The sequence below is a fragment of the Mizuhopecten yessoensis genome, unplaced genomic scaffold, assembly GCF_002113885.1.
Source record: "Mizuhopecten yessoensis strain PY_sf001 unplaced genomic scaffold, ASM211388v2 scaffold10227, whole genome shotgun sequence".
Taxonomy (NCBI): domain Eukaryota; kingdom Metazoa; phylum Mollusca; class Bivalvia; order Pectinida; family Pectinidae; genus Mizuhopecten; species Mizuhopecten yessoensis.
Window position 1 is genome coordinate 156,393 of NW_018408441.1, and position 18,934 is coordinate 175,326.

General features: G+C 34.6%; 1 protein-coding gene and 1 long non-coding RNA gene across 4 annotated transcripts in view; both read right to left on the reverse strand.

The window, feature by feature from the left end:
• LOC110459812 (RAC-beta serine/threonine-protein kinase B-like) overlaps positions 1 to 18,934 on the reverse strand; it is a 51,178-nt gene that overhangs the window by 26,001 nt on the left and 6,243 nt on the right. For all 3 annotated transcript variants that reach the window (XR_002463933.1, XM_021512260.1, XM_021512259.1), the window contains exons 2-10: positions 15,849 to 15,936; positions 7,268 to 7,390; positions 5,612 to 5,820; positions 5,114 to 5,245; positions 4,229 to 4,294; positions 3,788 to 3,979; positions 2,813 to 2,941; positions 1,737 to 1,951; positions 1,020 to 1,107 (exon numbers count right to left, since the gene is read on the reverse strand). Coding sequence is in view for 2 of the 3 variants with exons in the window: in XM_021512260.1 (XP_021367935.1) it covers positions 1,020 to 1,107; positions 1,737 to 1,951; positions 2,813 to 2,941; positions 3,788 to 3,979; positions 4,229 to 4,294; positions 5,114 to 5,245; positions 5,612 to 5,820; positions 7,268 to 7,390; positions 15,849 to 15,906 (1,212 nt within the window). In the remaining variant the exon portion in view is untranslated. The remainder of the gene's footprint in view (positions 1 to 1,019; positions 1,108 to 1,736; positions 1,952 to 2,812; positions 2,942 to 3,787; positions 3,980 to 4,228; positions 4,295 to 5,113; positions 5,246 to 5,611; positions 5,821 to 7,267; positions 7,391 to 15,848; positions 15,937 to 18,934) is intronic.
• Positions 15,149 to 15,842, reverse strand: LOC110459814. The gene is made up of 3 exons (XR_002463934.1): positions 15,676 to 15,842; positions 15,319 to 15,522; positions 15,149 to 15,213 (listed from the first exon to the last, which is right to left on the reverse strand). It is a non-coding gene; the product is annotated as an uncharacterized LOC110459814 (long non-coding RNA).

Below are 18,934 nucleotides of genomic sequence, written 5' to 3' on the forward strand. Positions count from 1 at the left end.
ACTGCATTTTTAGCTCTGCTTATAGATTGGCCCAAGTGTGTTAGCTTATAGTGGAAATTTTCTGCGCCACACGTACCGTTTCAACCGGGATACGCGAATGTAGCCCATGTATTTTATCTCTGTCAAAAATAATAATAGCACAAAATACTGGAAAATTTTAAGTTAACCATTATTTCATTTCAAATCCTTGTTCAAAACAGCCCATTTTCTACTGTAACATGTGATAGGTATGGCAGATACTGTAACATGTGATAGGTATGGCAGATACTGCAACATGTGATAGGTATGGCAGATACTGTAACATGTGATAGGTATGGCAGATACTGTAACATGAGATACACTAACATGAGACACTGTGATATGAGATAAGGATGGCAGATACTGTAACATGAGATACACTAACATGAGATACTGTGATATGAGATACACTAACATGAGATACCGTGATATGAGATACACTAACATGAGATACCGTGATATGAGATAAGGATGGCAGATACTGTAACATGAGATACACTAACATGAGATACTGTGATATGAGATACACTAACATGAGATACTGTGATATGAGATAAGGATGGCAGATACTATAAAAACACTTGCATCAAATATGAACAAAGAGCAATAACTCTGTATGTATCGAGGCACAAAACCTATTTGCAGTTTGTGACAAAGAAGTACAAAGTTTGGCAACTGTATGCGGCATATTATTCAAAATATGTCTATCAACAAACTGACGCACTTTGAGTAAAGAGCTACAGCTCTGTATGTAGTTGGTCAGAAAACCGGATTTAAATATCCGACATTCTGCCGTCCCAAGAGTTAACCCCATCTATAAAATTTGGCCATTGTGTAGAGTATGAAATATGCCTCAGACAAAGTGACACCCTGACTGACGAACTAAGAAACATATTTCATATTCCCCATTGGTAGTACAAGCGAGGGAATAAGGAAGGGATGGGAGATACTGTAACATGAGGTAGATACTGGAGATGATTATAATAGTACACAGTGCTTACCCCTTTTTCGATCAGTTTATCCCATTTAACTGGCGCAAAAAATGGATGGTCTGTGATTTCCTTTACATCAGCTTCTCCACCACCAAGTCTGAAAAGGAGAGTTTATATAGACAATCCATCCACACTCTTAGACATATACAGGTGAGAAATGACTCTTCAAACACTACCCATGTCCATTAGAAATTATTTCAGCTTAACAAATAAACAAATTATAAAAATCTACAAAAAATGACGATATTTCTTTGAAAATTATTTACATTTTTTATACGAGTACAAATGACTTAATTGGCCCTTAATCATAAGAAATACTGAGAAATAATATGCATCATTCATTATCCCAGTTAGTTTATGATAGAGCTCAGCTGGAATAGCTGACAAATTTGCCATTGAACCAACCACAACAATATAACCATATAACTTCCTGTACCATATCTAGTGATGGTTTCAGTGTTATTCATACCGCAGTTGAAATATTCTCGGTTGAGTTCTCCACATACATATCAGAGACGCTTTTATTAATTTTACATAAAAAATCATACGATTCAAGATGCTGCCACAAGCAATCAACATTTTTGTATAGAATGGCAGTTTGTAATGACTATCAGATTTAGCTGGATAGTAGTTCTGCCTGAACTATCAATGGACACCTGTTCCACGTTTAGTCTATAAGTAAACACAGGCAAAAATCCAGCATTTCTAAATTCCTCCCACACCTACCTCTTCTTTGGATTTTTTATTAATAATCCTCCGAGTAGAGATGTGGCAGCTTGTGTTAATGTCTTTGGGAATCGCACATCCTCCACAAGAATCAGTTCAAACAAAATGTCATGATCACGATTGTAAAATGGTAAACGTCCACACATCATCTCGTACATAACCACACCTGTTCCCCACCAGTCTACTGCTCGGCCATAGTCGTTGTCCTCAAGCACCTATGAGCCACAAATGGATGATGGGATAAGACAAATCATATATATTTTACTGGAGTACATGCTTGGAAATATTTATCTCTGTGTTTTATAAGTTATACTGAGATCTGTATACATGCTTGTAGATCTATATCGTGTAGGAAATATTTACCTGGTATCTCGGTACTTGGTACTCTAATGTACAAAAACATTTATCAATTATAGACTTTTCTAGAGGAAAATATGTGGCTATATTTACCTGAAAATGCGATATTGACAGACATGAAGATGAAGACAATATTTCTTTTCAATCCATAAACTATACATTCACCAAATGACCACCTCACTCATGATTATGAGTCAACCAACGATGAAGGAAAAAGTTGGTTTATCTAATATTTACCTCTGATGATGTAGTACCCTGGACAAACCCTGGTGTGTGAAATATTGACCAATTATGGACTTTTGTTGAGGTGAACATGTGGTTGTATTAACCGAAAAAGGACATATTAACTGATACAGTCAAGGTCAATATGAATTTTCAGGTCCATACAATCACATATTCACCGTAACAGAAGTCCTCAACTGCTATAATATATATGAAATTCTGTTGTTTTTGAAATAAATAAGATGGATCATAATAAAATCATCACAAATCCTGCATTTGGAATAGCGCATTAAGATGGGCGATTTAAGTGATGTCATATAAGAAATATTGACCAGCTGTTTCTAATATAGTCACTCCATTTCATATCACAAATCACCGACCTCCACATGATTATGATCCGACCTATGAGGATGTAGGCATCAGTCGTGTCATTAACTTTTAACTAGTAGTTCTAGGTACTCCACCAACTATTTCTATAGACAGTGTAAACTACTTACCTCTGGTGCCAGGTACTCTGGAGTTCCACAAAACGTCTTTGTGCTGGCACCAAAAAACATCTCTTCTTTACATAGACCAAAGTCAGCAATTTTGATATGTCCATCTTTGTCTAGTAATAAATTTTCTAACTGGAAGATAGTAATAAGACAAAAGAATCAGTAAGAAATCTGTCTTAACTCGATCACCCCTGAAATTTCATAATGAACTATTCCAACCTTTTAACTGGAAGAGTTCAAATGTGTCTTCAGGGGTGAATGAGATATTTTTTCCTGTTCCCTGCACAGGATATAATTCAACATTATGGAATTCTGACATCAGAATATTTAATGATTTCGGCTTTAGAAATAGAACTTTGAACAATTTTAAATAAGAATATCCTCAGATGACTATATGTTTGGTGTAAGTAGTACCTAAAAGAATCTCAAACTTATTTCTAGTACATAGGACCTCTATAAATCTCCAGCAGGTTTCGTAAAAGTCATACTTAGAGGCAACATGTCTGAGATTCTTTTCTCATATGCTCTATACTTAGACATGTAAAATTATAGATAAGATCTGCAAATTTCCAAAGGGAAATCACGTTTGACATCATTTATGATGTCATCATATTGGTCCATTATAATTTGTGTCTTGTGGTAAACAAAACTGCAATGGCTTTGGTTTAGAGATAGTCCTGGCCAATCTTAGTCGAAATCATCTGAGACATTCTAGACTACCATAGGAATATTACAAAGGATAAGTTGACGAAAGATCTGGACTACCGTAGGAATATTTTAAAGGATAAGTTGACGATAGATGGTGATGACTTTGGTGCCATAACATAAGGCCATTTGACTCTTTCAGTCTGGTGAGTTAAAAATTGCCTCTCAGTGAACTTATAGAATTAATATTGACAGCGACCTTTAGTTCTGATTTTATGTGTCATTGTGTATCAGTATATCAGTCTCGCTATAGTAACAGAATCTCACACAAACCTTCAGATCTCTGTAGACTATATTATTTTCATGAAGATATCCTAATGCAGAGATTATTTCTGCTCCATAAAACCGTGTTCTGTCTTCTGTGAAAACTCGTTCCCTGGACAGATGGAAAAACAACTCTCCTCCATTCACATACTCCATCACAAAACACAGTCGGTCAGGTGTCTGGAATGAATACTTGAGTTGCTGCAAAAGACAATGGTAACAAAATTAAATATCATTATCAAAATGAAACTTACTGATATAAGTTGAAAAATTTAATCTGATGAAAACACAGTGGATCCCCAAACCCACCTTTCTAAAACAGTATAGTGATACGTATACTCTTATGGTAAACAAACTAAAAAAAAATCTGATGACAATGATACATTTTATGAGTTAATACTTCTAAAGACATGAGAGTGAAGAGAGTATGAATAACCAACCCCAACTTACCGTTAAAAATGGATGCTTGGTGGTTTGTAGGACCCTGTTCTCGGTCAAAGTATGTGCCACTTCATCCTGAGAACAAAATAAAATGCAAAATAAAACAAGGAGTATTACACAGTAGGATAAAAATCTCATACTCATCCTCCACGTTAAATATAGTGATAAAATAACACCTTTTCTTATGTGTTGATTTTAAATACAATGCTCAAAATAGTTTTTTTGTGATGTTTAAGTTTGTGGCTGCATCCTTGGTTGTATAATGATTATTGGACTAAATAGAGGATATAACATGATTTTCCAGTTTCATATGTGTTATAGGAAACAAGTTAAGCAGTATGTAGCTATAGGGAGCATCTCATATGGACACTAATTATAAAGGTAATTCTGTTGATCACATATCCAAAATCTGTTGCAAATATTCACAAAAAACATCCTTGACGCTCAGACTGTCTTGAAATCCATTATATCAACATTTTGACTCAGTGCTACTTTCTAATGTGACATCACAATGCAATTGGTCATCTGTGAGGCCATAATGTTGTCATACAATGTAGTTGTGATGTCATAGTTGATACAATGGAAGAGTACATCCAGTAACAATGACTTTGTCTTATTAAATGTGTCTTCATTATAGAAATTATTGTACAGGTGTTATAAAACTTATAACAGGGTTGTTATAAAATTTATAACAGGGTTGTTATAAAACTTAAAACAGGGTTGTTACAAAACTTATAACAGGGTTGTTATAAAACTTATAACAGGGTTGTTACAAAACTTATAACAGGGTTGTTATAAAACTTATAACAGGGTTGTTATAAAACAAACATTTTACAATTTGCTAACAGATTGATTTCAATGTTGAAATTTATATAAGAAGATTGTGATACCTACCTTCTGAATAATAACTTGTTTCTTGAGGATTTTGATAGCATACAGCTGGCTGTTGGCCTTCTCCTTACACAGAATTACCTTGCCAAACGTTCCCTTACCCAACACTTTGAGGAAGTCAAAGTCATCCAAGGTCTGAAGTAGAGCACAAGGTATTTAGAGTTGTCATATAGTTCTCAACGACACCAACACCTGTAGACTTCAACTTTATACTCCATTCTATCATCATTTAAAAGAAGGTGATTACAACACAGGTGCAGCGTTATCGAAAAAGTAATAGATCAGAATGTTCCAGATGTTACATTCTTACAAAGTGAAAACATTATAAGACGCAGCTAAACATGTTTGAAGAATATCATCTCATAAATATCTCTGAACAAATTATATTGGCAGAATGGATGGTCTATCAGGAAAGCTTCAATTGCTTACGCTGGATTGCTTGTGAAAGTTCAATTAAGATTGTTAAACGCACTTTATTACGAATGAGATTAATAACCCTACCACTTTCTTTTTTGATTTATCAAAGACAGATGCTCCTCCGTCATCTGTGCCTTTCATGTTTGCAGCAATGGAGCGGATTGCTTCCATCCACTCTTGACGCTCGTCAGCACTCTCCACACAGAACATGCGCTCCACTACCGTTGTCCATTGCAGGCCGCGGATTATAAATGTGTTAGGACGGGGCTTCTCCTGGGGCATAAGCTGACAGTCTGTAACCAAATAGTAAGTGTAGATATTTGATTTAACAGTGTGTTCATGGAGGAAACATTATTTTATTTTCAGAATAAATGTGTACTTTTGATTGGTATAGAACATTTAGAAAATTAGTATAACTCCGTTCAATTGGTTGGTGAGCATCGAACTGGTGTTTATTTCCTGTCAATATTTGCAATGAACATTCTGTATCTTGTAAGTGCCAATATGATGATCATTTGTGACAGACATTCCATGTGGTTTTGTGTTAAAGAGTCATGTGATGGTGGTTTAGTATTAAGGGTTATGTGGTGGTGGTCTTGTGTTAAAATGTATGTGATCAGATGGTGGTTGAATTTTGTGTTAAGAGTTATATTTTTCATGTGATGGTTGTCTAGTGTTGAAAGTTATTTGAAGGTGGTCTATAGCTAGTGTTAATAAGTGTTATGTGGTGGTGGTCTAGTGTTGAGAGTTATATGTGCTGGTGGTGGTCTAGTGTTGAGAGTTATATGTGGTGGTGGTGGTCTAGTGTTAAGAGTTATGTGGTGGTGGTCTAGTGTTAAGAGTTGTGATGGTGGTCTAGTGTTAAGAGTTGTGATGGTGGTCTAGTGTTTAGAGTTATATGGTGGTGGTCTAGTGTTAAGAGTTATGTGGTGGTGGTCAAGTGTTAAGAGTTATGTGGTGGTGGTGGTCTAGTGTTGAGAGTTGTGATGGTGGTCTAGTGTTAAGAGTTATGTGGTGGTGGTCTAGTGTTAAGAGTCATGTGGTGGTGGCCTAGTGTTAAGAGTTGTGATGGTAGTCTAGTGTTTAGAGTTATGAGGTGATGGTCTAGTGTTAAGAGTTATGTGGTGGTGGTCTAGTGTTAAGAGTTATGTGCATTGTGGTGGTCTAGTGTTGAGAGTTATGATGGTGGTGGTCAAGTGTTAAGAGTTATGTGGCGGTGGTCAAGTGTAAAGAGTTATGTGGTGGTGGTCTAGTGTTAAGAGTTATGTGGTGGTGGTCTAGTGTTAAGAGTAATGTGGTTGTGGTCTAGTGTTAAGAGTTATGTGGTTGTGGTCTAGTGTTAAGAGTTGTGATGGTGGTCTAGTGTTAAGAGTTATGTGGTGGTGGTCTAGTGTTAAGGGTTATGTGGTGGTGGTCTAGTGTTAAGAGTCCTGTGATGAAATCAGTAGTTACTAGCAAAATGTGACTGTTTGTCTGTAAATAGTTGATGTTGTCATCTTTAGATTGATACCATCTTTTTCTGGAACAAAGAATCCCAATTTTGCCACTACGTGTACATTTTTGTATGTGCCAAATATGTGATTCTTTAATGTTCCAAAAAAAAAGAAAAGATTTGTATGGTTCTTTAATTTTTTAACAATCTTACTGGAACCTAATGATTGTCATACAACAAAAAGGATCGGATACAAGTAATCTCAACTTAGAAACACCTTCTCTACCAAGAATTTCTTGTAGCTGTACCTTTGACTGTGAAGTCATTGAGTGGGTCATTGAGTCCATGTTCTGGCTTTGTCCTGAAGCCAAGGAAGGATCCATCCTCACGCAGGATAAAGTATCGCTTCCGCCAGTTCTTAATGTGTTCTCCTATGGACAGAAACCAGAAATTTATGGTAAACAAAACAATAAAAACATACAGATAACAGACATCGAATAGTATAATGACCTTCAAATAAAATTGTATTTAAACAAGGTTCATCTCATAGGGACTTAAAATATGTGCTTAATTCAAAACATTTAAAAAATGAGAAGTTTGATTATTAAGTAAGTACTGAAGTATTTTTTTTGTAGAAAAAAAAAAAGTATATAGGATTGGGCATAAGAATCTCTCTCCAAAATGTTTTGTGTGAATTTATGCATTTACTTAGAAAATGAGTCGATTTACATTTTTTCTCTCAAATTTTCCAAGGGTATATCCAAGGACATGATTAAATTGATTGGTTAAACAGTGTGACCAGTTGATATATGCATTTATTCGAATTCCTTGAAAACTACTGAACATTCTTGATGTGTCTGTCTATAAATAGGTGTGTAAGTTTACCTGTTTTTGCAGATACAGGTGATTTTTCCACCTGTACAGGTAAACATGTTTATGCTGTGTAACAGGCTTTCAATAATTAAATCCTCCTCATATTTCAGTATTTACTAATACATGTAATGTGATCAAGACATGGCTTGATCAGGTCCTGGATTATTTACAATGTACATAAAATTATTACTCCTACATTATATAAAAGAGATACCTTTATAATGATAGCTGATGACGACTGCATTTTTTTTTATGAAAATTTGAACCAGTATATATATATAATTATGTACAAGGTATTTCCTGTTGCATTATTGATCACATCGAAGCAGTTGTTAAGTACTTTCCAATCTGACCAGGAATCAAATTTCAGTAAGGGACTTAGGTAGAAACTATACCAAGCAGGCTTCATAAAAATCTGACAATCCCTTCAAAATACATCATTTTGAAACCACAATTCCGTCAAAACACGGATACATCATTTTGAAACCATTATAATTAGCCAATCCTCTAACTGACTAAGCCTTTTTCAATGTGACTACATTTTGCCAGGTATCAAATATCTAAATGACAGGTTTTAGGTGTTTGCAATGTACAATGTACCAGGAAAGTTTATTTTGAATCACATATAATTTCCATAATAAAAATTCAATCTGGTTACTGTAAGTTTGCAAAAGCCTCAAGCAGCTCATTAAATATATGTGAATTTAGAAAAGTATAAAAATTGAGGCAGCACTATATATAACTTTGATAGAAAGTAAATTTGGAAAGTATCATTGAAATCAGATAATTTTTTCCAAAGATATTTGCCAAACAGATCACATCTGTTTTATAAATTTGACATGGACTGAATATGAAAAAAGGAACTCCATGATCAGTAGAAAGTATGCTAATTAAATATTGTAAAAGAGTGAAAATTCCTTCAAATTTTAAATATACATGTACCAAACTTGATCATTAGAATATACACAAATTTGGCCAAATATCAAACTTCAGCAATATGATTGAGTAGTAAATATATCAGCCAAGTTCAATCATAATCTGATACTTCCTTCAAAAGATATCAACTGGAAACAACCACCTGTGTGTGGTATATGCAGCAAAAGATGGGTTACAGTATAACAAAGTAATCCCTTTAGTATAAACCCGGTACATGTATGTATGTTTCCTGCCCAGACAATACAATTCTTCGTTTTAACAGCAGAACTTAAATGTTTCCTATAACCTGAATGTTTTTATTCAAAACTTTGGTGTATATATGTATATGTTTTCATTATACCCTTAAAACTTAACAAAGACATGTCTGTTCAGGGTTTTGTTTCCTTGCAACAACTATTATAGTTAAAGCCATACATGAAGATGGTGTCCAGGTTATTGGGCATGGGCCATACTATATATTCAAGGGCCACCTGAACGTGCCATCTCACTGAAATGTCAAATTGGACATACATATATATATGTAAGTACAACAGAATGACATTCCACCTCAGGTCACACATACATATATATGGACCTTTGCTGCAGGCTAACCATTCCTTTATGTCAACAATTTAAACTGAACAAGCAGAGGGTGTAAGTATCAATGAATCTTTAAGACTATGGGTAAATTTTCTCTGTCAAGGGGAGACCCCATAACCTTATAGTAAGGTGTTAGGAAACCTACATTGTAAAGGTATTCCTAGTAAGGGAGAAAAGATGAAATATTTAGAGATCCCAATATGTTGCAGTAGGTGCACAGGCAGCAGATTGATTTTGATCGCTTTCTTGTCACCAAATAGGGCACAAAAGAAAATCAACAACTCTGTCAACAGCTCAACATGTAGTGGGTTATAGCAAGTATTTATCAGACTTATCTTACAATAAGATCATTCCTGATCATATATACGCCCATAGGCTAACTTAAATGTTATTTCATTGTCATGCAATAGGCCCACCCCTACCTTGAGTCAGAGTTAATGTGTTGGTCCCCTGGCATGGGTTTAATACAGGAGAAATATATATGATACCTGTACATTCTTTTCTGAATCCCTTATTGCAGGCGTGAAGCTTCATTTTTAATATGTAAATAAATTAGGTAAAGGCCTAGAGTATCTTATAAACATGTGTACACAGCGTATGTATGTCCATTATATGTACATGTTACAGACATATCACGTACAGGGTCTACAATACTACTCTATATGACATTTATCGATTATCAGAAAATAACATCAACTACAAAATACTTGTAAGATATAAATGACCCTGGCTTGCTCCCATACAAATTGGTGTCACTGTTTAAAAGTAATGTTGACCTTGTCCTTACTCAGTTAATGTCACTGACTTACTCGACAAATTCCTATCAAGACTTAAAATGACCTTTGTCTAGACCTTGGAACCCTAAAATACAGACGCAACTTTACCCATTCACCCCTTAGTCACATTTGAACCTTACTAAAAAAACTTTGAACAAAATCTGTGAAGAAATGGAGTCTCTGGAGTGATAACATTGAATACATACGAGACCTGATGATCATGATGGAAAAGGATGGGGTAGACATGAGTAACACTATAAGCCCCACCATAAAATTAATAAAGAACCATTTGATCATGAACTTAATTCACAACACAATGTTGACTGCAGACTAAATACCATTTATTCATACATTCTCTCACATAAAGGAAGTAATGATAAAACATAAACAGTAACATTACGGTTCTGTAACAAACTTTGCAACCTGTTTATACGTTGGCTGTTATTATATAAGCAGTGTGGTATCATTATATTTTGACCATCCTTAGAGAGGAAATGATAAGAATCCTTAAAGCCACATGAAAGTGTTGAGGATACATCTGTTGTGGATTGTAACGTTGTTAAATAGCACAACAAAGGTGAAGTAGGAAATAGAGGACATGGTTACTAGTAGGTGTGAGCTGGCTAGCTACAAACACAACATCTTAAGATGTCTATACGGACAGGGGAGACACTCCCTTCCTGGCACCAGGGCTTTCTGTCAGCACACTTCCTTTGACATGCTCTGGCCATTTAACTTACTTTCCTGTGTTGTACTTTTATCAAATCACAACTATGGGGAGACAGGGGGAGGGGAAAATGCAAAACACTATACAATTAAATTGTAGTTATTTTTGTTTTAAACATAGCACTGTAGCTATGGAGGGACTATAGGTCAAGGAGCTTTAGCTGATCAGGCAGCTAATATAAACATGAGTTGGTTCACTGTGACTGAATTATGTTAGAACATATATATTAGAGATCTAGGTTTCAAATCCTGATTTGGCCCTGTTGCATTTTTACTACATGTATCAAAATATTTTAATGGTTGTAATTTTTTATTTTTATCATTATTACTTGAAATTCCTGCAAGGTTCAAATTTCTGATCAGAAATGGTTTATTATTGCTTTTGTTATAATGCCAATGAAATAAATGCCTTAATTCACATGTTTTTGGCAGAGGTATATATTGGGGTCCTAACAATACAGCAAAATTTTGTAAAATTCAGTTAATAATTTGGAACTTCTACAAGGACATTTGTAATAATGACATTACATTTCTTCATTAAGTAATGAACTTTTCTGACATATAAATAGCATGTTATGTTTACAGTATTGCTAAAAAGACATTCATAATGTATAGGTATAAAAAAAACATCTTTAAAACAAGACCGAACAGAAATGTTCATAGTGAATCTGTATTTTTTGTGGACTGATTTGATATTTAAAACTTGGTAATCTTATATTCCAAGGGCTTCCTTCCATCAAAGTTATAACACAATATGCCTCTCAGCGTTTCAAATTAATCCGGGCTTGTTCAATGGCTGTGACTTATATAATTAACATCGTAACTCGATCTAGCAGGGTAAATTTCCAAGGCCTTGTAGTTACATGAAGGCACTCAGGATTAATTTGTTCTGCTTGTTTATGGCGATAGAAAATCATTTACTTTGCATAGTGATCATGAATATCCATAAAATAAATAAAACACTTGAATGATCATGTGACAGAATTTTCAAATTATCTACATAATATATATGTACATACATTGTATACACATCTTCAGATTTGTAGAACATTATCCACATTATTAACTACTACACTATGATACAAAGATATAAATTATCTTCCAAGTTTAAAGCCCTTCCTGATAAACATATACAATTGAAGTGGCTATCAAAACAATTGCTAAGTTATCCTCAATAATTGACTCTCTACTGTAGATGTATATATTTATCAATGTTCAAGGTTTGACATATGTATGATACATTATAGTATAACTGTAAGGGGAAGAAAAACACTCATAAATAAAAATTTGACTTAAGCTTACATTATGTAAACATGGTACACATGCCTCTGATCATAGTTGACATTATGTAAATATTGTACACAAATACAGGTCTTTGACCAAAACTGACATTATTATGTACACTCTCTACACATATAAAGGTCTCTGACCAGAGCAGACATTATTATGTACACTCTCTACACATATATAAAGGTCTCTGACCAGAGCAGACATTTTAAGCACACTGTACACATAAAAAGGTCTCTGACCAGAGCAAACATTATTATGTACACTCTCTACACATATATAAAGGTCTCTGACCAGAGCAGACATTTTAAGCACACTGTACACATAAAAAGGTCTCTGACCAGAGCAAACATTATTATGTACACTCTCTACACATATAAAGGTCTCTGACCAGAGCAGACATTATTATGTACACTCTCTACACATATAAAGGTCTCTGACCAGAGCAGACATTATTATGTACACTCTCTACACATATAAAGGTCTCTGACCAGAGCAGACATTATTATGTACACTCTCTACACATATAAAGGTCTCTGACCAGAGCAGACATTATTATGTACACTCTCTACACATATAAAGGTCTCTGACCAGAGCAGACATTATTATGTACACTCTCTACACATATAAAGGTCTCTGACCAGAGCAGACATTATTATGTACACTCTCTACACATATAAAGGTCTCTGACCAGAGCAGACATTATTATGTACACTCTCTACACATATAAAGGTCTCTGACCAGAGCAGACATTATTATGTACACTCTCTACACATATAAAGGTCTCTGACCAGAGCAGACATTATTATGTACACTCTCTACACATATAAAGGTCTCTGACCAGAGCAGACATTATTATGTACACTCTCTACACATATAAAGGTCTCTGACCAGAGCAGACATTATTATGTACACTCTCTACACATATAAAGGTCTCTGACCAGAGCAGACATTATTATGTACACTCTCTACACATATAAAGGTCTCTGACCAGAGCAGACATTATTATGTACACTCTCTACACATATAAAGGTCTCTGACCAGAGCAGACATTATTATGTACACTCTCTACACATATAAAGGTCTCTGACCAGAGCAGACATTATTATGTACACTCTCTACACATATAAAGGTCTCTGACCAGAGCAGACATTATTATGTACACTCTCTACACATATAAAGGTCTCTGACCAGAGCAGACATTATTATGTACACTCTCTACACATATAAAGGTCTCTGACCAGAGCAGACATTATTATGTACACTCTCTACACATATAAAGGTCTCTGACCAGAGCAGACATTATTATGCACACATTGTACACAAATACAGGTCTTTGACCTAAACTCCTCATATACACTCTGTATACAAACATAGGTTTCAGGTTCAAGCTGCAATCACTGCACACTTTCTATGTACACAAACACAGGTCTCTGACCAATGCTCTGCCGTACTACTGTCCATGCACATAGACCAAGTCATGTGATCAATATTGTTTATTTCAGTGTCATATAGTGAATCACAGCTATGTAAGTATATTAATTTATACAAGTACATGTATACTTGTAGACCCAAACAACACTGTTAATACAAATACACAAAAGCAGGTTTCTGACCCGAGCACATTTACAGATTATGTTCACCTGCATGTACAACAACACTGCAGTTTCTCTGCAGGGGTTAAACTACATAGCTACAAGTCCTCTAATGACACAGAATGAGCTTGTCTAACGACGTCATTACGTTTCTGAGGATTTCTGAACAATCAATAAATGAACAACACTACCCCACTGCTCTAGCCATTATCTGTATATGTCATTGATGTAAATTTTAAATCAGCTGCTGAGTTTTGATTTTTGTAAAAGAGAACATTTAAGTTTGGAATCATTACTGTGAGTAACAATCATGTAATGTCCTATATATCATTATATATATTTGAGTTGATTTGTAATTCAGTACATTTCCAAATTCACATAACTTACTTCTCTTGATTCATGATGTTCTTTACATACCTTTAATCTCATATTGAGGAAAGAAATTTGGAACATTATATTTAATGCATACAATGTACCTGGATTCCCTCCTTTAATATATACTTCCATCCTACATATACATGTACCTTGTTTCCATAGGAATTGCTCCTTTACAATGCTTAACATAATCCTATGTGTCATAGCCGTGCTATTAAACCTTACCTCATTTCCATAGTTTAATATCCCATGGCCATACTGCTAAACCCTTACCTCCAGAGTTACCCGCTTTTGAACTACTTACCTTCTCGTTTCCATATTGATCCCACTGTTAGCTAAACCTTATACCTCATTTCCATAGTTATCCCACTGTTGCACTGTTAAACCTTACCACATCTCCAAAAGGACCCCACGGCCACATCACTGTTATACTGCTAAACCTTACCTCATTGCTATAGTTATCCCACTGTTTCACTGCTAAACCTTACATCATTGCCATAGTTATAATTATCCCACTGTTACACTGCTAAACCTTACCTCATTGTCATAGTTATCCCACTGTTACACTGTTATACCTTACCTCATTGCCATAGTTCTCCCACTGTTACACTGTTATACCTTACCTCATTGCCATAGTTATCCCACTGTTTCACTGCTTATACCTTACCTTATTGCCATAGTTATAATTATCCCACTGTTGCACTGCTAAACCTTACCTCATTGCCATAGTTATCCCACTGCTACACTGCTAAACCTTACCTCATTGTAATATTTATCCCACTGTTATACCTTACATGTACCTCATGGCCATAGTTATCCCACTGTTACACTACTAAACCTTACCTCATTGCCATAGTTATCCCACTGTTACACAGCTAAACCTTACCCCATTGCCATAGTTATCCCATTGTTACACTGCTAAACCTTACCGCATTGCCATAGTTATAGTTAACCTACTGTTACACTGCTAAACCTTACCTCATTGCCATAGTTATCCCACTGTTGCACCTTACCTCATTGCCATAATTATGTAGTTATCTCACTGTTACACTGCTAAACCTTACCTCATTGCCATAGTTATCCCACTGTTACACTGCTAAACCTTACCTCATTGCCATAGTTCTCCCACTGTTACACCTTACCTCATTGCCATAGTTATCCCAATGTTACACCTTACCTCATTGCCATAGTTATCCCACTGTTACACCTTACCTCATTGCCATAATTATGTAGTTATCTCACTGTTACACTGCTAAACCTTACCTCATTGCCATAGATATAATTATCCCACTGTTACAGTCTGCTAAACCTTACCTCATTGCCATAGTTATGTAGTTATATTATCTCACTGTTACACTGCTAAACCTTACCTCATTGCCATAGTTATGTAGTTATCTCACTGTAACGCTGCTAAACCTTACATCACTGCCATAGTTATGTAGTTATATTATCTCACTGTTACACTTCTAAACCTTACCTCATTCCCATAGTTATGTAGTTATATTATCTCACTGTTACACTTCTAAACCTTACCTCATTGCCATAGATATAATTATCCCACTGTTACACCTTACCTCATTGCCATAGTTATGTAGTTATCTCACTGTAACGCTGCTAAACCTTACCTCATTGCCATAGATATAATTATCCCACTGTTACACTGGTAGACCTTATTTCATTTTCAGAGTTATCCCACTGTTACACTGCTAAATCTTAACTGCTACAATGCTGATTTATCTTACCTCGTTTCCAGAGGAATCCTTCCTTTATGACAGGCACAGGGTTGTCTTGGGCAGACATCTCTGCCTCTCACAACCAACAAAGGCAGATCTGAAACAATCAAATAAAACTTCTTTATCAGGTTAGCTCAAACTCTCAAAACACCTTAAGACAGCGTCTAACTCATCATCACCTTCGCATGCACTGCTGATTTTAAATAATCATTACACTTAAAAATCAGAGAAAGAGAGTACATTTTTTTTCTCCTGAACAACTGTATTTTTACATGTATTGGATATTTCAAAACACAGTGTAGCTTTATTCTCATCATATATAGCACCTTTCACAGTATTTAATTTCCAATTTGTTTGAAGTGTATTTCTTTCTAAAAAGTGCATGTTTTCCAAGGTACATTAAATCAATTCAGGAAAGAGTCAGTGTGCTAATTGACAGTAGAGCACAATAAACTCGGTAGATGACTGTACCTAAAATATCAGTACAATAATTTAATCCTGTGTAGTACTCTATAGTATATAAGATATGTAACTCTTGGACTACATGTACAACTGCTTCTCTGTATATTTTACAATCAGACACCTAATAGATGTATCAACATATCATTACAGATACAGCAGATACATCTAGAACAAATACAAAGCTAATGTGAGTTAAACTTTACAAAGGATTTGGTTAATGGATATCAGACACTAATATTGAATTATCATGATCATCAAACACTGATGATGATGTACCAATTTCAGACAGATGTTCAAAGCAATGAGCGTGACTCGGTCTATATATATATATACAAATCATGTGCATATGAATATTATAGTTTATAATCATGGTGAGAGACCAAGGAAAGAAATATTGAATCTATCTAAACTTTTTCTTTTATCAATTTTAGGATTGAAAGTACCTTATAATAATTCTCTGACACTTATCAAATCTCCTATTAATTCCAGTTATAACTACATGTTTATGGTTCAGTAAGCTGCACTCAAAATGAATATGTACCAAAGATTATCATTTACATGTGTCTAAATGTAATCAAGTTGTGACCTCAGATGTCTATACTTAAGATTACTCAGCACTATAAAGTTAGATCATAACCAGTCTAAATGTGTGTACAACCTATATATATATAGTATATATTTTAATGTTATACAAGTACATGTACTTGTGTACCAGCTAGTAACACAAACCATGATAGTCAAGGCCCTGGCTAAACCATAGCTGATTTGATCAGGGATTCCCATCTTGTTTTTGGTATACAACGTACAACATGTACAAACTGTATATTTTACTGTCAAAAGGTTTCACAGTTTGTCAACATGTCTTATATTTCTGTCACATTTAAATGTATTAATAACTTGGCAAACTCACTGAAATATGACAGGTTTTGATTTGTTAGGCACAAATCTGATGTTACTGGACAGATGGTCAAGATATTTAAATAGATTTTTTCATTTCTCATTTTTTTTGTTACATCTACATCAAACAGACATTACACACAAACTATCACTTGTAGACAGAAGCACGTGTTTCTCAATCATCATCATTTATACACATTGACAAGATATATATAGATACATTAATGCACATGTAGTACATGTACACTGGTCTAATAGGGGTAATTGGGTATAGTACTGTAGTATATATATACATCATAGACCAACACCTAAACCCATCACAAGATACAAGATACAAGAAATGTTATTTGTTGTCTTGTGTAACGGTAAAATATTAAACTTGAAACATAAGCTCTGAAGAGCTATTCTTATGATAGAACATATACAATATTATAATATATAAAATATTACAGTGGGCATAATGTAACAAAACATGCATTAAGAAAACAAAAGCACAACAATATTGAAATAAAAGTATACAACCATGCAGAAAGAAGAACAAGCTCAAGCTCACAAAACAGCACATACAAAAAATGTACATGTATGATGATAGCTAGACCATATTGAACTATAATCAGATATTCATTAAAACATAACACTATGAGATAATGTTTGATTAAGATATTTAAATGTGACTGAGTAAAATATGTTCAGTTACAATTTTAGATAATGATCAAAAATTTAAATATTTGTAAAATACAAATGAGCCTGTTAAGATCCTGATTTCTTATATAATACAAAAATATAAACAAGGCAGTGCGTATCAGGGCACCTCAGCACAAATAATCAGAGGACAGGTGATTGGCATGGGCATCCCCTACCTAACAAGTCCTCTGATAATGAGCAATAATTTAAAAGCGCATATAAAGCATTCAGAAATTAAAGCTAAAAAACCACCAAAAAGACATTAAATGAATTTAAACAGAAAACATTTAAAGCACATTTAAAATCATAATAAAAATATGTGAACAGGACAAAACATTCAGCAGACAGTTTTAAACAGATTGTGCATGTACAAAGACTAAGTTCAACACAAAATTAAACCAGTCAGAAATCAACACAACACATGAACCAATCATAAACCAACAAATGAACCAATCATAAACCAACACATTATAACCAGTCATAAACCAACACATGAACCAATCATAAACCAACACATTAACCAATCATAAACCAACACATTATAATCAGTCATAAACCAACACATGAACCAATCATTAACCAACACATGAACCAATCATAAACCAACACATGAACCAATCATAAATCAACACAACACATGAACCAATCATAACACAACAAATGAACCAATCATAAACCAACACATTATAAACCATCATAAACCAACACATTAACCAATCATAAACCAACACATGAACCAATCATAAACCAACACATGAACCAATCATAAACCAATCATAAACCAACACGTTACAACCAATCATAGACCAACACATGAACCAATCATAAACCAACAAATGAACCAATCATAAACCAACACATTATAACCAGTCATAAACCAACACATGAACCAATCATAAACCAACACATTAACCAATCATAAACCAACACATTATAATCAGTCATAAACCAACACATGAACCAATCATTAACCAACACATGAACCAATCATAAACCAACACATGAACCAATCATAAACAAACACATTAACCAATCATAAACCAACACATTAC